The 23,543-nt window shown below is 42.5% G+C and overlaps 1 protein-coding gene across 8 annotated transcripts in view; it reads left to right on the top strand.

Moving 5' to 3' along the window:
• Window positions 1–22,771, top strand: part of ARHGAP32 (Rho GTPase activating protein 32) — a 272,293-nt gene extending 249,522 nt beyond the window's left edge. For all 8 annotated transcript variants that reach the window (XM_079929489.1, XM_079929486.1, XM_079929487.1 and 5 more), the window contains 8 exons: window positions 2,101–2,208; window positions 2,832–2,977; window positions 3,595–3,790; window positions 5,363–5,508; window positions 9,067–9,138; window positions 10,977–11,852; window positions 12,538–13,511; window positions 14,780–22,771. In XM_079929489.1, the coding sequence (XP_079785615.1) occupies window positions 2,101–2,208; window positions 2,832–2,977; window positions 3,595–3,790; window positions 5,363–5,508; window positions 9,067–9,138; window positions 10,977–11,852; window positions 12,538–13,511; window positions 14,780–17,032 (4,771 nt within the window). In that variant the 3' untranslated portion in view covers window positions 17,033–22,771. The remainder of the gene's footprint in view (window positions 1–2,100; window positions 2,209–2,831; window positions 2,978–3,594; window positions 3,791–5,362; window positions 5,509–9,066; window positions 9,139–10,976; window positions 11,853–12,537; window positions 13,512–14,779) is intronic.
• Window positions 22,772–23,543: the final 772 nt, after the last annotated feature.

Here is a 23,543-nt window from a genome sequence, read left to right as displayed (position 1 = left end):
AGTAAATGTGCAGTTATATATTGCATATGCATTTTACCTATTTTGTACACTATATATTTTATAGATTGCTGATATATGTCTATGTATATGGAATACGTATATCCTAATATTATCCTCTTCTCTCCTGATGTGCATTTACCTACCATAATGCCCACCTGTTTCATACATATTACTCACTGTATACATATTTCCTCCTTGGCATCTATCTCCTATGTAATGTGTTTTTATATTCTAGTTTCTTCTATGTAAGTTGTGTATCTTGTACTTCATATATCTCTTTTGATTCAGACTTTCTAAGATTTTAACATTCACATTTTCTAATTCCTTAATTGTTCTTGAAAAACATGATTCTTAATAGTGTTCTTTCATGTGAATGAGCCATATGTTATATAAACCTTTCCCCTAATTTGCCTATTTAATCTGTTTGTATGGTGGGAGTTTTTCTCCAATTTTGAACACTGCTATGAGGACCATCCATTTACCTGAATCTTTTGGGGGATCAAGGTTATTTTTTTGGATAAAAATCTAGGAATTCTTGGAAATCAAAAGATCTTAAAAGTTTCTTCCCAACATAAAGCAGTTTTCAACTTGTATTCCATAAAGGTATATGCAGTTTTATACTCTGCTAAATATGAAATGCTCATTTCATGGCACTCTGACTAAAATTCCCCCTTAGGTTTTAAAACATCTTTACAATTAGATGTGAAGATTTACAGTTAGATGTAAATCTTTACAATTAGGTGTGTGAATAAAATGGTGTCTTTTGTTTTAATTTGCATTTCTTTTAAAATACATTTCTGAAGTGCTTTAATCTTTACCTTCCTCCTTCTACTCCACCGACTCCAAATAATAAAATTTTACATTGTGTTCTAAATACGTTTCTCAAGCTTCCTGTCTCTACATTGTCTCCAGGCCAGCCTCACTTCTGTGTGTCTTTCCTTATTTAACTTGTACAGAAGAAGGACCAAAAATTACCCCCTTTTTTTGCCAGCTAGAGTAGATACTCAATGCTATTGACGAGCACAGACTTTGGAGCCAAGCTGACCTGGGTTTGATTCCAGCGCCGCTTGTCTCTGTAACCTGGGCCAACATTGGCTCTGTCACCCATAAAATGGGGGATGGTAACACTGTGCTGTGGGGTCTGTTGTGAGAATCTGGTGAGAGTCCCTGTAGAGGCTTCTTGAACAGTGCCTTGAGCTGTTATCTTCCTTTTCTCAAATTCATGTCAGGCTCATCTGAATCTTGAAGCCTTATATGTTGACCACAATTTAATTTCTGTTTCAAATAATAATCTTAAACTTCTGTCTTCTGTTCGTTGTCTTTAATAGTTTTGTAAGCTGATAGGTAATACCTCTGTGTTTATCTGACTTGACTTACATTTAAGCTGATCATGCTTTATTTCCCAAAATACTCTGCCCTACTGTTTAATCCCTCTCTCTATAAAAAATTATTTAAATAAATCACACTTAGAATGTATAAGATAAACCAGGATATTAGGATTTGAAGTAGGCTTTCTATCCCAAGAGCATGTTATTTGTTCAAATATTTTCCCTCTTGGGTACCTACTGGAATTTTTCTTTTAACTCTTTTTAGACTTCTGAAATGTTTTCTTTTACAGAAGAAAAGTTTGAATTCTTTCCTGTTAGCATGTCTGCTGCAAGTAGAATAGCATAACTTCTTGATAGTATTTGTCTAGAAACTAAATTTTGTGGAGGATTCACTTCACTGGTGTCCCTGAAACTAAATTTCTAACAGGCAGGAGCAAATATTCCTAAAGATTTCTTTAAAACTGAGGCTGTTTCATTTTCTGAGCCAGTTCTCTCAGAAACTTTCATTTCTTACTGCATCTGCCTTAGACTTTTTTCCTTAGTATTCTGTAGATGTAATTATCATATATAAAATGTAGAGTCCGTAATATTCTGACGGCTCTGTAGTAGTAATAATATTCGAACGTAATAGGCAGCAAAAAAATTTGCTGGGGTTTTTATGGTTTCTTTTTCCTTTGCCACTGAAAACTTACAAGTTAATTAGTGGAGCTTTTATGCTGTATACTGATACCTGGTGTTTCTTTTTGTTAATATGTTGTATTTCATTTTCCAGAACGCTGGAGTTCCTAATGAGACACTTGTCTCTTCTAGCTGACTATTGTTCCATCACAAATATGCATGCAAAAAACCTAGCAATTGTTTGGGCTCCAAACCTGCTAAGGTAAGTTGCATTTGACTTATGACCTGAAGTAGAAGCAGAGTGACTTTAAATAAAAGTAATTCATCAGTGTTCTTAAGGATAATTTTTTTTAATTAATTAATTTATTTATTTTATTTATTTTTGGCTGCGTTGGGTCTTTGTTGCTGCGCGCGAGCTTTCTCTAGTTGAGGCCAGCGGGGGGCTACTCTTGGTTGCGGTGCGCAGGCTTCTCATTGCGGTGGCTTCTCTTGTTGTGGAGCACAGGCTCTAGGCGTGTGGGCTCAGTAGTTGTGGCTCGAAGGCTCTAGAGTGCAGGCTCAGTAGTTGTGGCACGTGGGCTTTGTTGCTCCACAGCATGTGGAATCTTCCTGGACCAGGGCTTGAACCCATGTACCCTACATTGCCAGGCGGATTCTTAACCACTGTGCCACCAAGGAAGTCCAAGGATAATTTTTAAAAGTAAAACTAATATGTTGTTTTTATGAGCATCTTCCTAAAACAGGCAGTCAGGGTTTAGCCAAGGCACTGTAAAAGTATGCTTTCTTCCTCTGGTTTGTCCGTGATTTACACATAAAGCAAAAAATAATGCTCTTTAAGACTGCTGTTTTGGGGACCCTGTGATGGTAATGCTGTTTACCCCACAGATCAAAACAGATAGAATCGGCCTGCTTCAGTGGGACAGCAGCTTTCATGGAAGTGAGAATTCAGTCTGTGGTTGTTGAGTTCATCCTCAATCACGTTGACGTCCTTTTCAGTGGGAAGATCAGCGCGGTCATTCAGGAAGGGGCAGGTATGGCTCTAACAGATGTTGTTCACTACCAGGAACATGTGTTAAAACCTCTACCAGATTGGGAAACTGCATTTCTTATCTCAATTTAATAAATCTGTCCTAGTAGAAAGCAGCTAATTTATATCTGTTCCCCAAAATGCACAATATAACAGTTATTTTGTATGTTTTTAGTGATTACTAAGTATTAGACCTATCATGATCTAAGTTCAGGGCCCATAAAAAATGTATCATGTCACCTATTATTGATGTATATAAAGGTGTAATGTAGAGCAGCAGAAGTAAAATTCCTTCCAAAACTAAAAATACATGAATGATACCAGGCCTTGCCTAGAATCTTTTAAGAAAAGAAAATAGTTAAATTACTTAAGGAATTTTATATTTATATCTATCACTGTTAATAACCTGGTATGTAGTCGTCTATTCCTCACTTAGTATAAGGCTCTATTACTTTTACCATTTAAAAAACTTAATGAAGAAAATATAAAACAACACAGAAAGGGAGATAGATGGATGGACAGATAAGCAGATTGTTATATACACCCACAGATATTTACATCTTTTCCCCCCCCCGTGTCATGAAGTTTGACTCTCTTCATTGCTTTTTTTTCTTTCCAAAGCTTCTCTATCAAGACCCAAGTCCCTGCTGGTTTCATCTCCATCCACCAAACTGCTGACACTGGAGGAGGCCCAGGCACGAACACAGGCTCAGGTCAATTCTCCAATTGTGACTGAAAACAAATATATCGAAGTAGGAGAAGGACCTGCTGCACTTCAGGGAAAATTTCACACCATAATTGAGTTCCCACCTGAAAGGTAAAATTCATTTAGTCCTCCTCAAAAATGTGCATTTCATGGCTATTTGTAATTTTCTTTTCTTTTACTTTTACATTTTAGTATTACTATATTGATTCTGTGCCAGTCCCAGAAAAACCTGTTCCTTCGACTCCGGATGTTACCTCATAGGGACTGATGTGAATGATTCTCGAAAAGCATTACAACATCATGTCATTGTTGGAAAGGAGAGGAAAGTCTGCTGTACAGGGAATATTGTTAGGAAAATGATACATTTCCTCTATGGAGGGTGTCATTTTCTCTCTGAAATATGTTGTTGAGAAATTTGTTTAGAAATAAACATTGCGACAGCTTATTCAAAAAACAGTGAATGGATGATGGCGTGACATGGGTTCCCACTGAGTTCACAGTAGACCAGTGCTTCTCACAGTGCATCTCCCGACTGGCGGATCATTCTTGGCCAGCCCCAACCCCAGACCCACTGCACCAGAACTCTGGGCTGGGGTCCCGCAGTCAGTCTTTTATCAGACCTTCCAGGTGGTTCTGATGTGTGACAAAGTTTGAGAACCGCTGCTGTTCACTCTCTCAGTGTCCTTTCCAGCTCCTATTCTCTGTTTCTCTAAAGAAATGGTAATAACACGGTTTTTATATCTTCTTTACTAAGTTACTGTGGGAAGACTAATGTATGTGAGTTAATTTTGACCTCGGGTTACTGCTTTGGCTATTACATAGGAATGTGAGAACTTCAACTCCGTGGATTTGGATAGTACTAATGAAAGTTGAGAACTTATTTCCGCATGTCAGTATACTTCTCTAAATTCCTTTCATTTCCCTTGGTTAAAATGTCCTGACAGTAGTAAGTTAGAACATCTTTGTCATTCTAAGTTTATTTTCAGTTTCTTGAATTTACATGATACCTCTGTAATTTTCTCAAAAACCTCTTTATAGAATAGTAATCAAGAGTGTCGATGTTGGGATACAGATAGACCTGGGTTCCAACTCTGACTGCATTATTTACTAGTTTTACAACATTAAGGAAGTCACTTCAACTTCTTAGTGTCATAATTTCCTCAGTTGTAAAATGAGAATAATAATACCTACCTCATATGGTTTTATATAACTTAAATGAGGTACTACATATACAGTTAGCATAGTGCCTGGCATTCAATATATGTTAGTTATTTTTCTTAATACTTTTCTTCTTTTCTGGCTTAATTCTCTTTCCTCACAGCTAAAATCATTTTCTTCAACTCCATTTTATTTTTGGAGTTTTAATATTTTCTATTCCCAAATATGTCGTATTCTCACTTATTTCATGGATTGTGAGGTTAGATCCAAATATGAAAATCTGTATAAAAGTTATCTTTGTGAAACTAGTTACTACTATTAAAATTCATAGATTTAATTTTCATTTCCTGCTTTATTTAGCTGCACAGCTCAGCCGCACTGAGTGGAGTGAGCTCTGTGGAAGGTGGAGGTTTACTGTGTCAGCTGGGCCTCTCCAGGCTGCTTGGTTCTTTCCATCATTTATTCATTGTCCATAAGTAAAGGTAGCCCCTTGGGTATCTTTATACAGATTATTTTCTCTCATAGGAGGAGGCCTCAAAATAAAATGAAAAAGTCTCCTGTGGGCAGCTGGCGTTCCTTTTTCAACCTGGGGAAATCATCATCTGTTTCTAAACGAAAGTTGCAGCGTAATGAGAGTGAGCCTTCAGAGATGAAAGCCATGGCTCTGAAAGGTCAGTGCGTCACACCTTCCCTTCTCTCTGCGCTGTGGGAGCAGTTTGCCTGCAGGGCCACGCTTCCCAGCCTGTCATGCGGCTCTTCTCTAACTCAGACACAAACTCACCACATTGTTATAACAGGCTTCAACAGGATACGTCCTAGTTGTGTTGTTACACGTGAATTGTCTTCTTTTACCAGTGTTTTATCCCCAAATACATATTATATGTAAGTGTGCAGAAGTTCCCAATTCCTTTGGAAACTATACAGATAATATGTAGTGTAAATGTGTTTAAAAATTCACAATATATTTGTAATGTAGTTTGTATATTGTTGGTAATAAAAAATAACTGCTGTGGTATTTAAACTTACTAGTCTACATATCTGTAGATTTTAAAAATGACAAAATCATATTTCAACATGCCTCTAAGAGTTTATAAGTCTTATAACCAAAGAAGGTATCTTTTTACCAGATGATTCATTGATGAGAGTATCTTATTGGATAGATAAATCTATTACTGTGTTGTTGAAAGTACTGCCCTTTTAAAAATCATTTAAATCTACTGATATTAACAGGTTCTGAATCTAGGAAGGAAAGTAGTGCTTACTTCTTGGGTAATGTTAGAAATACAACATTCAGTTCATTTAATTCATCATTCATTCAGTTTGCAATCATGTACTAAGCATGTGCTAGATATTTTGATAGCAGCTTCTGCAGATAGAAGGAAAATTAAGACACCACCCCTGCCTTCCATGTCTTATGTGGGACATCATATGTGTAAGAAAATAAATGTCATGCAGAATCATAGCTATTGAAATAGAGGCTTATGTGAGGTATTTATGGCAAGAATTGTCAGTTCATGGGGGGAGAGGAAAGAGAACCTTGACTTGGGTTCTGAAGGATAAGTAGGGATTCACCTGATCAACAAGGGACTGAGAAAGGTATTTCAGGAAGTGGGAGCAGAGTGTGTGCTGGTGTGTGGAACAGGGAGCCATGACGAACGTGGCTGGTGGGATGGTACACAAAGAGGTTCCAGTTCTTAGGGGCCCGGGAAGCTTGCTGGAGTTTTGGTTTTGTCCTGCATTCCTTGTGGCCGGCTGGGGGTGGGGGGGTGGCGGTTGTCATTGAATGGCTTTGTTATGGAGTCCAAGCTCCCTCTGCTTGCTGCATGACAGCGGGCCAGTAAATCAGAGACGAGGTATTGAGGCAAGGAATACGGCCGCAGACCGAGAAGATGGCAGACTAAAGTCTCAAAATAACCATCTCATCGGGGGTTTGGATGCCAGCTTCTTTTATGTATAGCACAGAGAGGGGGAGGAGATGAGGAAGTAAAGTAAAAAGGCCGTAAGTTTTGCATATATCACCTGGAATGGCCAGCCTCGGGGAGGGGACGTGTTAATTTCTTCTTTCTTGCAGCCATCCCCAGGTGGACAGGGTCCGGATGTTTCCCTGAACAAAGGCACTTTGGTTTAACCTTCAGGCAGAGGAGCAGGGTTCCCCGAGGCAGGCCATTACGTATAGACGGTATCCTTTTAGTGAACCAAAGCAGTGGAGAGCAAAGGTTAAAGTGAAAGAAACAGATCCAACATGTAGTCCTGGTTTGTCTCTTCCCTCTTACACCTTCAGTATATAACATGATCGGGTTTGGGTTTAAGAAAGATGACTTTGGCAACAGCATAGGGAATATATGGGAAGAGGACAAGACCTGGAGGCTGGACAGTAAATCAGGAGACACTTACAATTGTGCAGGCAAGAAACGATGAGTGTCTGGAATAAGCAGTGGGAGTGGGAAATAGATCAGAGAAGTGTTCAGGAAGCTGAATCTACAGGGTGGGTGACCAAATGGTGGTGGAAAACGAGAAAGATAATTTTCAGGTTTTGACTAAATGGTAAGGGAGTTGGTGCCATTATGCCTGTAGGGAACAGTATGTTGGGGAAGAAAAATAATGTGTTAATTTTGGACATAGTGAGTTGGACCTGCCCAAGAGGTGATTAATAGTATGGATCTGGCATTCAATAAAGGGGTTTAATCTAACTAGAAATGCAGATTTGAAAGTCATGAGCAAACCAAGGGTGAAAACCCTAGGGATGTATTCTATGGCCGAAGGAGAGCCCGTTGAGTGAGGGAAGCGAGTTGGGGCCTGAGTCTTGGAGAAAAGCAGCGTTTAGAGGGTGGAGAAGGCAGAGCTGTCATGAAAGGAGAGTGAGAACAAACGGTGCCTAGGCAGGGAACAGGAGCTGGGCGCCAGCAGTGGAAGTCAGGGAGGAAGGGCTTACAAGGAAGTGTCAGCAGCCTTGAGCACTGCCAAGAGGCTGAAAGAGGCTGAGGATGTTTAACAAATAAGGTTCAACATGTGTAATTAGTTAAGTGACCTGTGTTAGTTTCCTAGGGCTGCCCTAACAAATTGCCACATATGGAGTGGATAAAAACAACAGGAATTTGTTTCCTCACAGTTCTGGAGGCTAAAAACTGAAATCAAGGTGTCAGCAGGGCCATGTTCCCTCTGAAGGATCCAAAGAATCCTTCCTGGCCTCTTCCAGCTTCTGGGGACACCTGGTGTTCCTTGGCTTGCGGTGGTTCCACTCCAGTCCTGCCTCCATCTTCACGTGGCTTTTGCTCTGTCTCTCTGCATCTTTTCTTCTTAAAAGGATACCAGTCATTGGATTTAGGGCTCACCCTAAATCCAGCTTTGTTGCTGAAATATCGGCTTCCCTGTGCACCGATGCCGAACAGAAATATGGAGACAGAGATTTTGGAGGAAGAGAGATGGCTTTATTTTTCTGCCGGGCAGAAGGGAAGACACAGCAGGCTAGTGCCTCAAGAGCTGTGCCCCCCTGTCCTGGGAAATTACAGGGGTTCTTATAGGTGGAACTCCCAAGGATACGTGATAGGATCAAAGTGGTGAAGGTCTTGCATTCTTCTTCTTCTTCCAGTATTTTAAACCAGTCACTGCTGGCGTCAGGCAGCCTGTTAATTGGGTCCGTTCGTCTCTGGGTTATCAGCCTGCGACCTTCTTTCTGAAATGTAAACAGCTACAAGGGGTGATTTGCTACAAGAGAATGCAGCAGAGAGTAAATGCCAGGTGCAGGGTACAATTCATATGGAACCAGAGAGTAAATTAGCTTTGTGAAGGACAAGTCTAGCTACAAGTATTTGTTAGTAGTAACAGCTAAAGAATAACCAGGATTGCTTAACTCTTTCAGGGCTGTTTATGCTGTTTCCCCAGCCTGTTCCTTGTTGCTTATTTTTCTTGTTTATCAGAAAAGTCTCATTTCTATTTTCACTGCAACAGTATGAGATCATCTCAAGACATACTGATCTTTAGGAAATATAAAAGCAAGTTTTAAAACTCATCTCTATTCTCAAGTCCATAATCCTTTAGAAAAGATTTTTCACATAGGAAACCACTTGAGAACAGTACAACACATTATAAAATACAATGCAAAATTGAATATGGTTGCAAAAATATAATTACTCTTGGAAGTTAAATATATGCACAGAAAAGCACTGTTCCCTTTCAGTACATATGTAACGGTGAATAAAGTCTGACACTGTTTGGTTTCGACTTTTCAGGTGGCAGGGCAGAAGGGACCTTGCGCTCAGCTAAGAGTGAGGAGTCTCTCTCTTCTCTCCACGCAGCCGATGGTAAGACTAAAGCATCAGTTGTTTTATTCTAGAATATATTTCATAAAAGGACACACAGTTAAGTATATTTTATAAATACATGCTTAATAAATAGGCTATAGACTATGATTTCCTAAAAATACTAGTATCTATTGATATTTAGCGTTGTCCATTGATGTTTTAATATGGTAACAGTCTTTAATTTCTTCACTTTTGACATGATTGCTATTCAATTTACATAAAAATAGGTGAGTGTTTTAAGTTAACCATTTATATTTATTAAGGCCCAGTGGAAAATGGTGTTAATAGTATTTCTTTAAATTTCACAATGAGAGCACAATGTTTGTTACAAAGTGTAAAATTAAGCAGTTTTGATGTTTAGACCAGTAGTCTTTTGTCTCGCAAATTTAACCTGAGGTTAAATCTCATACCTCACTTTGGTTAGAGGCAGCCGTCATTATCTGAGGATGATTAGTACCAGGAGAAGGCAACTTAAAGTGAACCTGCCTAAAATGGGGACCAAAATTTTATGGTAAATAGTACAAAAAGATTTGATTGCAACTTGAAGAACAAAACTTAAAACTTTTGAAAATAACTTTTTAGCTTCCGTTTAGGATAAGTCGGGTTATAGTTGCAACTCTGTACTAATTTTTAGAATGAACAAAGATTACTTCCATGTTGACTTGGAGGGAGGTAGAACTTTTTTGACAAAACCATGTAGTTTAGCAAATAGGACATCCTCCACGTCGTGTTTGGCTTGTGCAGCAGTATGATAAAAAAAAAGGCACTTGTTGCAAAAGTAATCAAGAGCTGCATTGATTTCCCACGGAATTTTCTTAATCCATTGGTATTGAAATTGTGCTCTTTTGACGTTTCCTGGGGTGTCTTCCTTCTGGTCAACTTTCTCATCCTCATTTATAACTTCTAACTGCCAGGTCCTCATTGACCAATGGCTCTGCTTGCGATTCAACAAATCCTCGCATTTCACTTCAGTTGGGTGTCTGACATCTTACTGGTTTTCCAAGATTTTCCATTTCACTGAAGTCAAGAGAATGGTTCACAAAAACAATGCAGTGGGCTGGGTAGGTGCTTGTATTAAGCAGCAAATAATATTTGAGTAGGGATTAATTTTATAAGTGGTCAACACATTAGTGGATGTGTTTGTGTTAAGACAGTGCCTCTTTATAGTACATTTTCACTATGGCAATTCTGATCATTGGAATAGAATAACGAGATAGAGGACTTCTTTTACCAGCTAGACGTTTAGAAGTATCATAAAATCAGGTAATACTCTACTACTCTTAAGGCCTCTCCTTGAGAAACTTAAAGCCTGTTCTTGTTAAAGAAAAAAAAATTATTTTTAAGTATTTGAAAGGAATCCTTTACTAAATATATGTAAACACTTTTTTTTTTGAGAAGTTCAATTTTGTAGTAATTTGGGTATGAGGATTTTTCCTCAGAAAAACAAACAGAAAACCCTTTTTGCTGTTGTGTATCCAAAGTACCATTTAAAGTGGTTAGTTCTACCTCACAAATCATGTGTGAGGTCAGTGATAAAATCAGACACAAAGAAATGAAAAACTTGGGCAAAGTCACAAGAGTCAGTGTTGGGCTAGTAATAGAATCTAAGAGTTTTGAGTCCTTTTTCCTATTGAAACCATCAATGCATTCTTCCTCTGATTGTATCAAATGTGTTTGTTACTTAGCATTTGCTTTGGGAGTTCCATCTGTGTGCCCCAAGAGACAATTATGTTTTCTTACTCTATATGGTATGTTTCTGCTGTACTGAGTAGATGATTTCTCACGGCACCGTGTATCCTATGACATTCATACTCTGATATTGTGTCCATTTTTACCAGGTGATTCCAAGCTGTTCCGACCCAGAAGACCCAGATCTAGCAGTGATGCCCTGAGTGCCTCTTTTAATGGAGAGATGCTGGGGAACCGCTGTAATTCCTACGATAATCTGCCTCACAACAATGGGAGTGAGGAGGAAGTAGGGCTGCTGCACATTCCGGCTCTCGTGTCTCCTCAGTCAGCTGAGGATGTTGATCTGAGCCCACCAGACATCGGGGTAGCCAGCCTGGATTTTGATCCGATGTCATTTCAGTGCAGTCCTCCTAAGGCCGAATCAGAATGTCTGGAGAGCGGGGCTTCCTTTTTAGACTCATTGGGATACTCCAAGGATAAACAGGGTACCAACAGAAAGGACACAGAAGCAGGTGGTAGCCAGTCTCAGACTCCAGGAAGCACTGCAAGTTCTGAACCTGTCTCACCTCTTCAGGAGAAACTGAGTCCATTCTTTACCCTGGACTTGAGCCCAACTGAAGAGAAATCATCTAAGCCAGCCTCGTTCACTGAAAAGGTCGTCTATGCTTTCTCTCCAAAGATTGGACGGAAATTAAGCAAATCCCCCTCTCTGAACATATCTGAGCCAATTTCAGTGACCCTTCCCGCTCGGGTGTCGGAAGTCATCGGTACCGTCGCAAACACAGCAGCCCAGAACGCACCTTCTCCAGCTTGGAACAAAAGTGGCGAAGAAAGTGATGTCATAAATAGATCCCCCACCCAGGTAGTAAAGATAAAAGCAAACGAGAGAGAGGCCCAGGAAGGGTGTGAGTCTGAAGTCCAGCCCCTGGACCAGGTGGCTGCTGCAGACGCAGACCCGCCAGGGAAGGAGGAGCCTGCCTCAAGCAGTCAGAGTAAGGCTGTACCTTCTGGACAGACTCAGACAGGTACCATTTGTTTTCCTCCATTCTTTCTTTAAGCTAAGAGGGATCTTCAACCCCGTGTGCCAACTGTGCCTTTTAAGAGAAGTTTACTCCACAGCTAGCCTTTAATCAAACAGAATGTTTTTCTAGGTGGTGCTGATGGCTCAAAGCCCTAAATTAAAATCAATCAAACAGAAAATCCCCCAAAGGGCCAGTGGTCCTGCTTCAGACCTTCATAAAGTCCCCTTATCTCCTTGGACAGTCAGAATTCCTGGATAATTTTTGCACAACTTCGTAGCTCTTGATTCTGTTTTCTCTTCTGATAAAATACCTAAATTATAGCCTTACAAGTTAACCAGCCAGCCTACACCGTCCAATCTAAAAACTATTCTTAACGACAATCTGCAAGCCCTTGAAGCTTGTTTTTTAAGCAATCTTTTCTGAGCCAGTGAGGGACCTGCTTCACCCCCGTCTCTGTGGCAATCCAAGAGGAGAGTGCAATCTTAAACACTCTTTTGTTTTAGTTTTCCTTCTGAACCAGATGTGTTTTCTACAGCATTTGCATGTGGGATAGAAGATCGTGGATTGCCATTTTGAAATATGGAAGGCACCCATTTTTTTAGTGATGAAATGGGGAGTGTTTGGCTTTCCGTATAGGATAACACAAGCTACCTTTTCACTTTCATTTTTTTTCCCAATTTCCCACCAGGAGCAGATACCCATGACCCCCCTCAGGATTCCGTTCCTGTAAGTTCAGTCTCTCTTATCCCACCACCACCGCCTCCGAAAAATGCTGCCCGCCTGTTGGCGCTGGCCTTAGCTGAGTCTGCACAGCAAGCCTCGACCCAGTCATTGAAGAGACCGGGCGCTTCCCAGGCTGCTTGTACACATTATGGAGACACAGCAGTGGCTGCGACTGAAGAGAAACTGCCTACTGCCTACTCTAGTGCTACCTTAGATAAAGCCTATTTCCAAACCGATAGGCCAGCTGAGCAGTTCCACCTCCAGACCAAGGCCTCCGGAAACTGTGACCAGCCAGCACCGGATACGGCAGCTACTGAGGTTTATACCCATTCCAGCGCCGCTGAATCTGGGGAGCAACGACACCCAGCAGACATACCAGGCAGTCAGCCGCCTCGAATCTATTTATCTGGGGACCCAGAAAAGGCCAGAGTCACTTCAGTTCCCTTAATAGATTCTGAGTCTGATGATCACATACGTTTCCCTGAAGACCAGTCTGTGAAGACCAGTATGCCGACTGTCTCCTTTGTGGGCCAGGATCAGCTTCGTTTCTACAGTGGAGACCAGCCTCCTTCTTATCTTGGTGCAAGTGTGGATAAGCCCCTTCACCCTTCAGAACTTGCAGACAGAGCTCCCGCACCTTCTAATTTGCCTAGGGACAAAATCTACCCTCCTTCTGGGTCCCCTGAAGAGAATACCAGCACAGTCCCCGTGGCTTACATGACCACTGCTCCAGCAGCAGCTGACTTGAGCGCCAGGGAAGCCAACTGGGATGTGGTCGAACAGCCCAGCGCAGCAGGGTTCACCGCTGCCACCCTCCAGCGCGGTCACAGAACTAATCGTCCCCTCCCCCCGCCTCCTTCCCAGAGACCCTCAGAGCAGCTCCCAGTCCTGGGGCAGGTACAAGCCGCAACCAGTATAGGACTAAACAACGCCCACAAGGTAAGAAGGGGGGAAGTCAGTGAGATGAAATGTGTATTTTTCCGAAGGTATGTCACTCTCCAGCAGGGTGTGTTGTTACCTTGAGTGAGATCTGACATCTGCCTTTAAGTCCTGTGGCAGGTTTCCGTGAAACATTTCCCAGTTGAGGTTGGGATCTGCGTTTATTGTGATGCTGGTTTTCCTCTGAAAAAGGAGTGGTTACTCGATGGCTCTAGTTTAACGATACCTGCTCCCTTTAGTTCCTAAGCATGTAGGTAGTTTCTTCATAGAGATACGAAGAGATTGTGAACAAACGAGTCAAGCTGGGCCTTAGGTGTCAGGGTTGCAGCGTTTTCCCAGCTCCATCACTGATTCATTGTGGCTCTGGGCAAGTCGTCCAACCACCTCTGCCAGTTACTCACATCTGCACTACCAAAGTGCTGTATTCTCAGGACATTTGAAAGACTTTCTGCCTTACAGACTTTTTAGCAATATCAGAGATGACAGTGTCTTAGGACTTGTTATTTTCTCAACATTAACCAGCAGATTGTTCTACAGTTAAGCACCTGTTTTGATGAGAGAATGTTACACGCAGAATGATAAGGGTTTTTGTGGTCACCTTGAACTAAAAGGACTTCATATCTAGTCTTCTGTGCGGGATGCTCTTTCTAGTGGCTGCTTCTCAAGGGGAGCATGTTTGCAGCCCTGCAGTGAGGACCACGTTTGGCTTCTGCTGCCACAGACCGGCTGGAGCACAAGGAGGGAGGGAGAGACAGGGACTGTTGGATGCCACCTAGACGAGTCCCTTTCTGTCCTTCCCTGGACTGGGGGCTAAAAACTGTCCACTGGGCAGCCGTGAGTCACTTTAAAAACCTCTCCAGATAGAACCAATGCTTCTTGTTTAACAGAATGTTCTTGGTGTTGAGACTGAGCTACATAGATAGACAGGGTGTATGTTTTTAAGCCTGGTGGTTATTTGGCTAAACTTCTGTTTGGTCCGCACAGTAAGATAGTGTCATGGGCCACCTCATCTCACGTTGAAAACCTATCGTAAATGAGAACAGCTCTCCAAAGATGGGATGGCTGCTACACCAGATGGCCACACAGGCCTTCTTTTCGTGGCAGTGGGGACAGGTCGGTCTCTGTCCTGTCCAGTGTATCCGCACAGCTTGGGAAATTTCAAGCTGCTGCCCAAATGGCCTCAGCTTGTGAGTTGTGAATTTAATAGCGTTTGATTCCATAGAGGGGAGCAGAAAAAACAAACTCATAATGTTATCATCTTTCAATAGGTTCAAGGAGTAGTTCTGGCTCCAGAGAGGCCGCCTGAACCCAGAGCCCTGGGTGACCCCACGCCTGTCCTGGCCGGCGACGGTGGGGCCGCCGCGCAGTGTCCCGCCTCTGCGCCCGCTCCCCAGCCCAGCCTTCCCGAAAAGGTGCGGGAAGTTGCCAGGGCCCCCCCACTGCACCTGCGCGGCGAGCCCGTCCCCGTGCACTCCTCCTGTGGCTTCCCTACCCCGGGGCCCCCCACCAGGACCATGGAGAATAAAATCGCCGCTGCCATCCACTCCAGCTGCCCAGACACGTCCAGCAGCTCTGGGCACCACACCTTTGTCACGACTTCCTCAGCCTCCGCGGAGGACGTTTTGCCTTTACCAGTCCCTGTCCCACAAGCCAAGCACGCCTCTCAGAAAACTGCATATTCCACCTTTGCTAGGCCTGATGTCACCACTGATCCCTTTGGTACAGAAAACTGTGTGCATTTCAGTATGACTGCAAGCTGCCAGCACCGCCCCCAGAGCGTCCCCCCGCATCACGGCAAAGTGGAGCAGCACCAAGCGTACGGCTCCAGATCCGAGCCGCCAGCCTCCGTGGGTCCTCGGTACAACACGTACGTGGCCCCGGGAAGAAACGTGTCTGGACACCACCCGAAGCCATGCGGCCGGGCCGAATACGTGTCCTCTCTGAGCTCCTCCGTTAGGGGCAGTTGCTACTCCGAAGAAATGCCCCTGTACCCCACCATCCGCAGGGTGCAGTCTCTCCACACCCCTCCGTCGTCCATGATTCGCTCTGTCCCCATTTCGAGGACAGAGGTGCCCCCAGATGATGAACCAGCCTACTGCCCAAGACCCCTGTACCAGTATAAGCCATATCAGTCCTCCCAGGCCCGCTCAGATTATCACGTGACTCAGCTCCAGCCTTACTTTGAGAATGGCCGGGTGCACTACCGCTACAGCCCCTATTCCAGTTCTGGTTCCTATTACAGCCCAGACGGGGCCCTGTGTGACGTGGATGCCTACAGCACAGTGCAGTTGAGGCCCCTTCACCGCCTGCCCAACCGCGACTTTGCTTTCTACAATCCTAGGCTGCAAGGAAAGAACGTGTACGGCTACGCTGCTTTGCCTTCACGTCCCCGGGCCAACGTGACTGGCTCTTTCTCTGCTAATGACCACAGTGTAGTCAACATGCCTCCAGTCGCCGAGGTAAAGCACACTTACACCTCATGGGATTTTGAGGACATGGAAAAATACCGCCTGCAGTCCATCCGGAGGGAGAGCCGTGCGCGGCAGAAGGTGAAAGGGCCTGTTATGTCCCAGTATGACAACATGACCCCCGTGGTGCAAGATGACTTGGGTGGGATCTATGTCATCCACCTGCGGAGTAAATCAGATCCTGGGAAAACTGGACTTCTCTCGGTGGCAGAAGGAAAGGAGGGTCGGCACCCAGCCAAGGCCCTCAGTCCCGAGGGAGATGACCGCCTCTATAGGAAGCATCTGGAGCCAGAGTTCGACAGAGCGCACCACCATGGAGGACACGGCAGTGGGCAGTCAGAGAAGCCGACCCTCCCTCAGAAGCAAAGTAGCCTCAGGAACAGGAAGCTGCATGACATGGGTTGTAGTCTCCCTGAGCACAGGGCACATCAGGAAGCAAGCCATAGGCAACTGTGTGAATCAAAAAACGGGCCACCTTACCCACAGGGAGCCGGCCAGTTAGATTATGGGCCCAAAGGGATTCCAGACACTTCTGAGCCAGTCAGCTACCATAACTCTGGAGGGAAATATATTCCATCAGGGCAGGAGTCTCTAAGACTGAACCACAAAGAGGTGAGGCTCCCCAAGGAGCTGGAGAGGCCTCGGGCTAGGCAGATTGCAGCCCCAGAGAAACACTCCAGAGACTGCTGCAAGGAGGGGGGACACCTCGCGCAGTCAGCAGTCCCACCCCCTAAGCCAGAGCGGAGTCACAGCCTGAAGCTCCACCATACCCAGAACGTGGAGAGGGACCCCGGCGTGCTGTACCAGTACCAAACACACGGCAGGCGCCAGGGCAGTGGGACTGTCGGGCCCCAGTACGATAACCTGGAGGGCTACCACTCCCCGCCCCAGCACCAGCGAGGAGGCTTCGGAGCAGCGGCGATGGGCATGTATGTGCCGCCCAGCTTTCCCCACCCACAGAACAGGACATACGCTACAGCTCTGGGGCAGGGCGCCTTCCTGCCCACAGAGCTGTCCTTGCAGCATTCTGAGACACAGGTCCATGCGGAATGAGCCCCGGGAGCAATAGAGTTGAAGCAGCCTCTGCTGGACAGTGGACTGTTCTATTTTTTTCAGTAACCAAAAAAAAAAAAAAAAAAAAAAAAAAAAAGGCTACAGAACCCCCGACCACATTTAAAAAATAAGAAGAAAAATAAATCACCATCTTTTTCCCCCTTCCCTGCTTCATCACCACCTCTTCCATCTACAAACTGTCATTTTTGTCATTTAAAGATCTGAAAGATTGTACAGCACTGTGTTGAAAATCTCATAAAGAAATTTGTTACAGACCATACTTGCCATATATAAGGGCTGATTTGTAAGAGCCTGAGGACTGCCTTTAACTGAATTTGAGTTTGACTTCGTCCTTCCTAGCATTTTCTGTGTCCTTCAGAGCCTGATGCCCACTTCCCTGAAGGTCTTTGTGTGTCCTGTCTGTTCCCACTTGCTTTCCCAGTAGCCATGTCTTGCCTAGAGGGATACCTGTTTTTCTAACTTCATCCCCCCTGTCTTAGAAGGGGCTGTGTGTTATATTAGAGTGGAGAAAAACTTCTCCTTGATCCTTCACATAAGTCTATTGGACATTTAGAAAATTACAACAAAATAAAAGGAATTAAGACTTTAAGTATTTAATAACCATCACAAAATGTCAGACCACTTAGATCCAGGCTGAACTGTGCTTGTCACACCCTTCCATAGCTGCTCCTCGCAGTGCAGCGGGCAGACGCCTCTCACTGCAGAGGAATTTGTAAGCTAGAATTAAAGAACCTTCTTAGCTGGAAATCAGTGACCTTTGTTAGTACCAGAAAACGACATCAGTGGTTCTAAGCTGCTGCCTGCCTTCAGTTCTTTTTTTTTATTCTCAGTAATATTTGGTAAATTGTGATCCTAGTGAAATATTTCACACCATTTGTTTTCCTAAAGCAACGTTTGTTTTTCATTTAAAAAAAAAAACAGCATGGTTTGACTGGATAAACACATAATTTATCATGATTACAAATTTACATGTTAATTTGTTTCTAAACCAGGTGTCCTGGGAATTCTTAAAGTAGCTACAGGTTATCTGTTAGTAAACTGAGCGTTCCTGCAATAACCACTTAGCACAGCCCGTTTCACCTGCTGGAATTCTGGGCAGTGACCGTTTACACCCTGAGGAATGAACGTACTGTTTCTTCCCTCTGTCCTCGTGCGATCACAGTCTTACTGTAATTGCCATCCACACCAGCATTTCAGGTATAGTCCTTACAACGCTGGAGACATGTTAAACATGTTCATACCCAGGGCTTTCTTTTGAAAGTTGCATTCCATTTTCTCAACCCACCTCACCACGTATGCCAGACTAGAAGGCAGTCCTGTATTTATAAAATGAGTTGAGATTGTCATGTCATTCCATAGCTCTTTATAATACTTGATTTTTATACATTCTCATGTTTTAAATGCTCAGTTTGTAGAAGATACTAGGAGAATTTCATTCCATTTACTGGATGGTTGCTGCTCTGGCTTTTTAAAACTTGGGATTAACTTTTATTTAGAGCAAAGAAAAATCTTTTAAGAGGCTAAATTCATGCTGCTATTATTGCTGTGAAATTGTATAAAGATTAGGATTCATGCCAGTTTTTTTTAATCTAAAATATCATGTGATTGCATTTTAAGGGTTTATATTTAGAAAAAAATAAAGTTTTAAGAGCAACACATTTATCTATATGTGGAAATATGCTGTAAGGTTTTTTTTCGTTCCCCCAGAATTGGTCAGAGAGATTCAATAAAGATCACGGTAGAAATCCTAAACTTATGGAAAAGGTCTGCAGAAATTCAGACCTCTAGATGAAAAGTGCAGACCCACCTGGTATATAGTCACAGTGTTAGGGAACCTGATAGGATACTTCCATTTAGCACACACACACATCAAGGGCTCTGTGCAGGAATTTGCTCTTTGGTGAATATGCGGCACTAATATTTCTTCAGCCACAGCCATCTTTTGGCCAGTAGGCAATCCATTGTCCCCTTGAGATAATATAAGCCCTGTAAGCTCTCACCAACAGCAGGGAGACTAGGAAGCGAAGCTGGTGTGACCCGGAGATACAGATGGCTTTAGGAACTGAGAGCCTAGAAGGATGTGGCTGAAGGTGTCCAGTTCTAACATTTGTGGGTTTGTCACACACATTATTTACTCCTGAAACTAAGGTCTATTTTATAAATACTAAGGTTAATTCTTGAAGGGGGTTACTTTATTAAAGTGCTATGGGTTTAGAAATGTCAGGTTAATATTTTGAATACAGAATAACGACTCAAATTCCTGGTATAAGTGTGAAACACAAACTTTAGGTAAAATCTACAGTTGCTGCACTTGGTTTAGGTACAGCCTTAACTCTGGGTTCAGTTATTTGAAGGACTTTGCCAGTATCCTTCCCTTCCTCATATTGTGGGTAGACGGCAGGTCACTGTGACCCGGTTACCTCAGTATAATTCACCTTGTGTGTGACTGCACAGACTGAGTAACTGTTTTGACGTGGAGCATATTACGATGAGAATGTGGACCTGCCGTATGCATTAAACCCAGAATTTAATTCTGTTGGTATTTTCACAGCCATGTCTCCAGATTTTATCCTTTTTGGCAAAATTCTGATACCACAGCTTTGTTTGATTGAAATAAATATTCCCTGGATGTCTGGCCAGAGACTTTGCTAACAGCCCGGGAGATGCCATCTTCTTTCAGTAAATTTCATCTGAGCCTTACCGCTTCCTGTAGTCAGTTTCCTTCCAAACATGCAAGTCCGTGGGGATGGTCCCAGGATAGGGCCTGCACATTTTTATAATGGCAAAGCATTTTCTAAAAGGGTCAGGTTGAAATATTCTAGGACTAATCCTGTAAAGAAGAGGGACCATTAATGTGAGTGGGCATAGAAGAATAGGCTCTCACCACATCTGGAGCAGCAGTAGACATATACAGTGTAAATTTGAAATTTGCCCTTTAGTTCAAAAAAGGAGCCTGCAAAGTCCATATATCTGTTCCCAGCCCTGTCAGTCACCCATTCAATATGTTGGCAAAGTATCGTCTGAGCAGTGTGTGTAAGAAGTAATAATGAAAGCAAAAGGATGTCAGAAAGTTAATTCCAAATGGTTAGAGGCATGTGATTTTTAGTACTGTGTGTGACGGAAATGTCAGGAATGGTATATTTGTGTGCAAGCTAATGTCAGTGTGCACAGAGGGTCTTTTTTCCTTTTTCGATTAGTGCTGTTAGTGTTCAAAGAATAAAAATGGTTGTTTTACAGTTTAGATTCCAAGGTAGCAAAATCTGATTTTTCAACCATCACCTGCATGAGAGAAGCATCCTAGGAAGTCTTAGATCATACTTCTGAGTTCTTTAATTTATATAGTGTTTTTTTATGTTTTAATATTTTTGTGAACTGGTGTAAATTGTTAATGCATATAAGCTTGTGTATTTTTGTAAATAGTTTGTGATTTATTTCTTGACCCATATGTAAATATTTAGAGTCTCATTTCTTCAAAAGTTATTTGAAGCTGAGTTGTGGGTTTGGGGTTTTATTTGTTTGTTTCTTTGTTTGTTTTGGATGGGGGTGGGGGGAGAGAAGGGATTTTGTACTCTGATAACCCAGATGGAGATACCTTGTGGTTTAAAGCAAATGTCCCACTGACAGCAATTCAGATATCAACAAAATTATTTCAGGTTAAAACAGACTTCCTTGTGTATGTGTTTCCTTTTTAACCTAATATGAATTATAACAAAATAGATGGGGTAATAGGGGGTATTCAGACCAAAAGATTAGCATTTGTATGACACAGACTATTATACCAAAAGGAATATTATTTTATTTGAGGGAAGCGATTTAATGTCTCCTGTTTTTATCTGTCACAGTATGCTGCCTGGCCGAATTTTCACCAGGTAAGATAGCACCTTTAGAACTGCAGAAACCTTGTCCTGCACTGGAGGGTCTGGGCAGACTTGCTGCACGTAGGGCTGCCCTCAGGCATCTGTGCACTGGGCTGCCGCCTGGCTCCCAAGCTTGCGGTTTCCAGGAGGCTGAATTGGCTTCTTAGGGTTCCCCAGAAGGGGGCTCTGAATAACAACCATATTTCTAAAGATTCCCACACAGCATCTTGGACATCCTGTGTACTTTGCAGAGTGAAATGACCAGAAAAGAATCAACTCCTACACTCAGTCACCGTGGCCAGGTGGTTTGTGGACAAAGATAAAGCATTCAAATGTGACAGCTGCTGCCAGTAACCCACCTGCCTGATGGGGGCCCAGACGCCTTCCTGTGCCAACGTTCTTCTCAAAAGAAACACTTCATATCAACCAGGACTTTCTGAAGGAAAAAAAACAAAACACTTCAATATTAAGCTATTGGAATCCTAGTTTTCCTACTAGGAATGATAAATTACAAATTATTCTTCATCCTAAAATATTAGGGCTTGTCCCTTTTTGCCAGTAAAAGGGAAGTTGCCCGTTTAGTACAGATGACCCTGGCGTGCCAGCCATCTTTTATATATCTGTGTACCACACTCCAGACCGGAAGCAAGATATAACATCTGCTTTCAATAAACACTCCCAGCCTGAACATGTGTTCCCACGGAAACTGCTCAGATGGGATTAAAGACATGTATGACATCGCCACTGGGTCTTCTACTTAATTTTCTTAAATTCTCAATACCAAGTATTTCATTACCAAATTTCCTTCATACTGATGAAAATACAGTACCTACCTCTTAAAAATGTATATTTATTTGTCACTGAGGAATCAGTGATGAATACATTGGTGGTGTTTGGGATTTTAGTCGTTCATGGTCCTGTGGGAAAAGGCACACTTTAAAGTGATACTGACTCCCTGTTACATTAAAACTTGGGGCACCTGCATCCACCGAAGTAAGACATTTTAATTGCTATGTTTCTCACATAATTGAGAGTGTACCTCTTAAAAAGAAAATTGTAAGGTTTAATTTTTATTTTAAATATTTTAATTAAAGTATTTCCAGAATATATTTCAAACCACAAACTTCGCTGTCAGTATCCCTAACGATTCACCATTTACATCTCTGGATCACTATACCACAAGACAGTGATACTGTTGGGACACACTGAGATAAAAAGTGTTCGCTTCTATACCAAATGCTCTACCACCACTGTCCTATTATGTTCTTGCAGTTTTTTTTTTTTTAATTTCCTATATCCTCCTTTTCTTTCTGCTGTCACTGCCTGCTGCTGTCTACGTGGTACCTGTAAAACTTTCTCTTCCTCTAAATAACCATTCAAAATAAATAAGCTTGTCAAACTGGTGAGCAGAACGAATTCTGAACTGGGGCCCTGAAAGATTGGGACTTTGTGTCACCTGTTTTTCATTACTTGGAGCCTGTGATTCTTTTCTCCTAACAAGGTGCTTGGATAGCCGAGTTTCAGAAGGTGAGATGATTATATAAGATGCTTAGAAGGGAGAATAAAACAAAAACTCTTAAGAGTTCTCCCTGCATTTGACATTTTGTGAGAAAGCTACATGATTAGACAGACTGGCATTTTCCATGTGAATAACTCCCCATAGAGGAATGCTGGCCCACAGAAGACATCCAGCTCCACCGTGAACTCCAGTGGGAAGAGAGAAAGGAGTGCCAGGCACATACAGCTTCAGCTGTCATCAAGTCATTCAATTAGTGCCCTTTTTCTTTAAATCTAAAAACATTTTGCAAAACATCCTGAAAATTCTCAGCCACTTGTTCATGTTTCAAACTGGGCAAGAAGTTCTCAAACTTTAGAATCCATATACAGCACCTGGATAGCCAATTAAACGTAAGATTCCTTGAGCAACCGCCGGACAGTCTGATTCAGTAGGTCTGGGACTGGACTCAGGAATCTACAGTTTTATCAACCACTGTGTGATTCTGGTACAGGTGGTTGAGAAATAACTAAACAGCAGCTGTAATAGGCTTCTCGCAGAGGGAATACCGGTTCCAGTTTATAGAGCTTTGCCACTTTTTCGCATTTGCACCTTGGCTCCCCGTCACTTTACTGATGGCTAGAACAGAAGTGTATCATTAATTTCTCTGTTCCCGGTGATTACATATTAAGCCCAGATTCAATTATTTATAGCAATGACACATAGAAATTAGGTGTAATTGGGCTGACAAGCAATATAGAAAACAATTTAACATTTTCTAAAGCTGGTAAGATGCTCATGACCGTCATTAACTCCCATTATATACTTACATAGTCAAGTCTTGGGTGTGAGCCATTGAGGCTGGTCAGGAAGTGTAGTTCACGCATATTGCTATTCAGACAGCCAACTCAAATACTATATTCAGGGGAAACAAATAACTCTTAGAACCAAGTGATCTGCTTTCGCACCAAAACTTTTACAAGAACTCCAGCACATAATTAGCTTATTTGACTTTTTAGTTTCATGTATTTCATCAGTTGTGGGCAATGGTATAGAAATGTTTTTAACAGCCAATGGTGACACTGCTTACTATATACAGTGCTAGTCAGTGCTGTAAGCCTTGTACATCTGTTAACTC

The sequence above is a fragment of the Stenella coeruleoalba genome (assembly GCF_951394435.1).
Source record: "Stenella coeruleoalba genome assembly, chromosome: 8".
Classification (NCBI taxonomy): Eukaryota; Metazoa; Chordata; class Mammalia; order Artiodactyla; family Delphinidae; genus Stenella; species Stenella coeruleoalba.
Note: the sequence above shows the minus strand (reverse complement) of the source record. Positions and strands in the feature narration are given on the sequence as shown.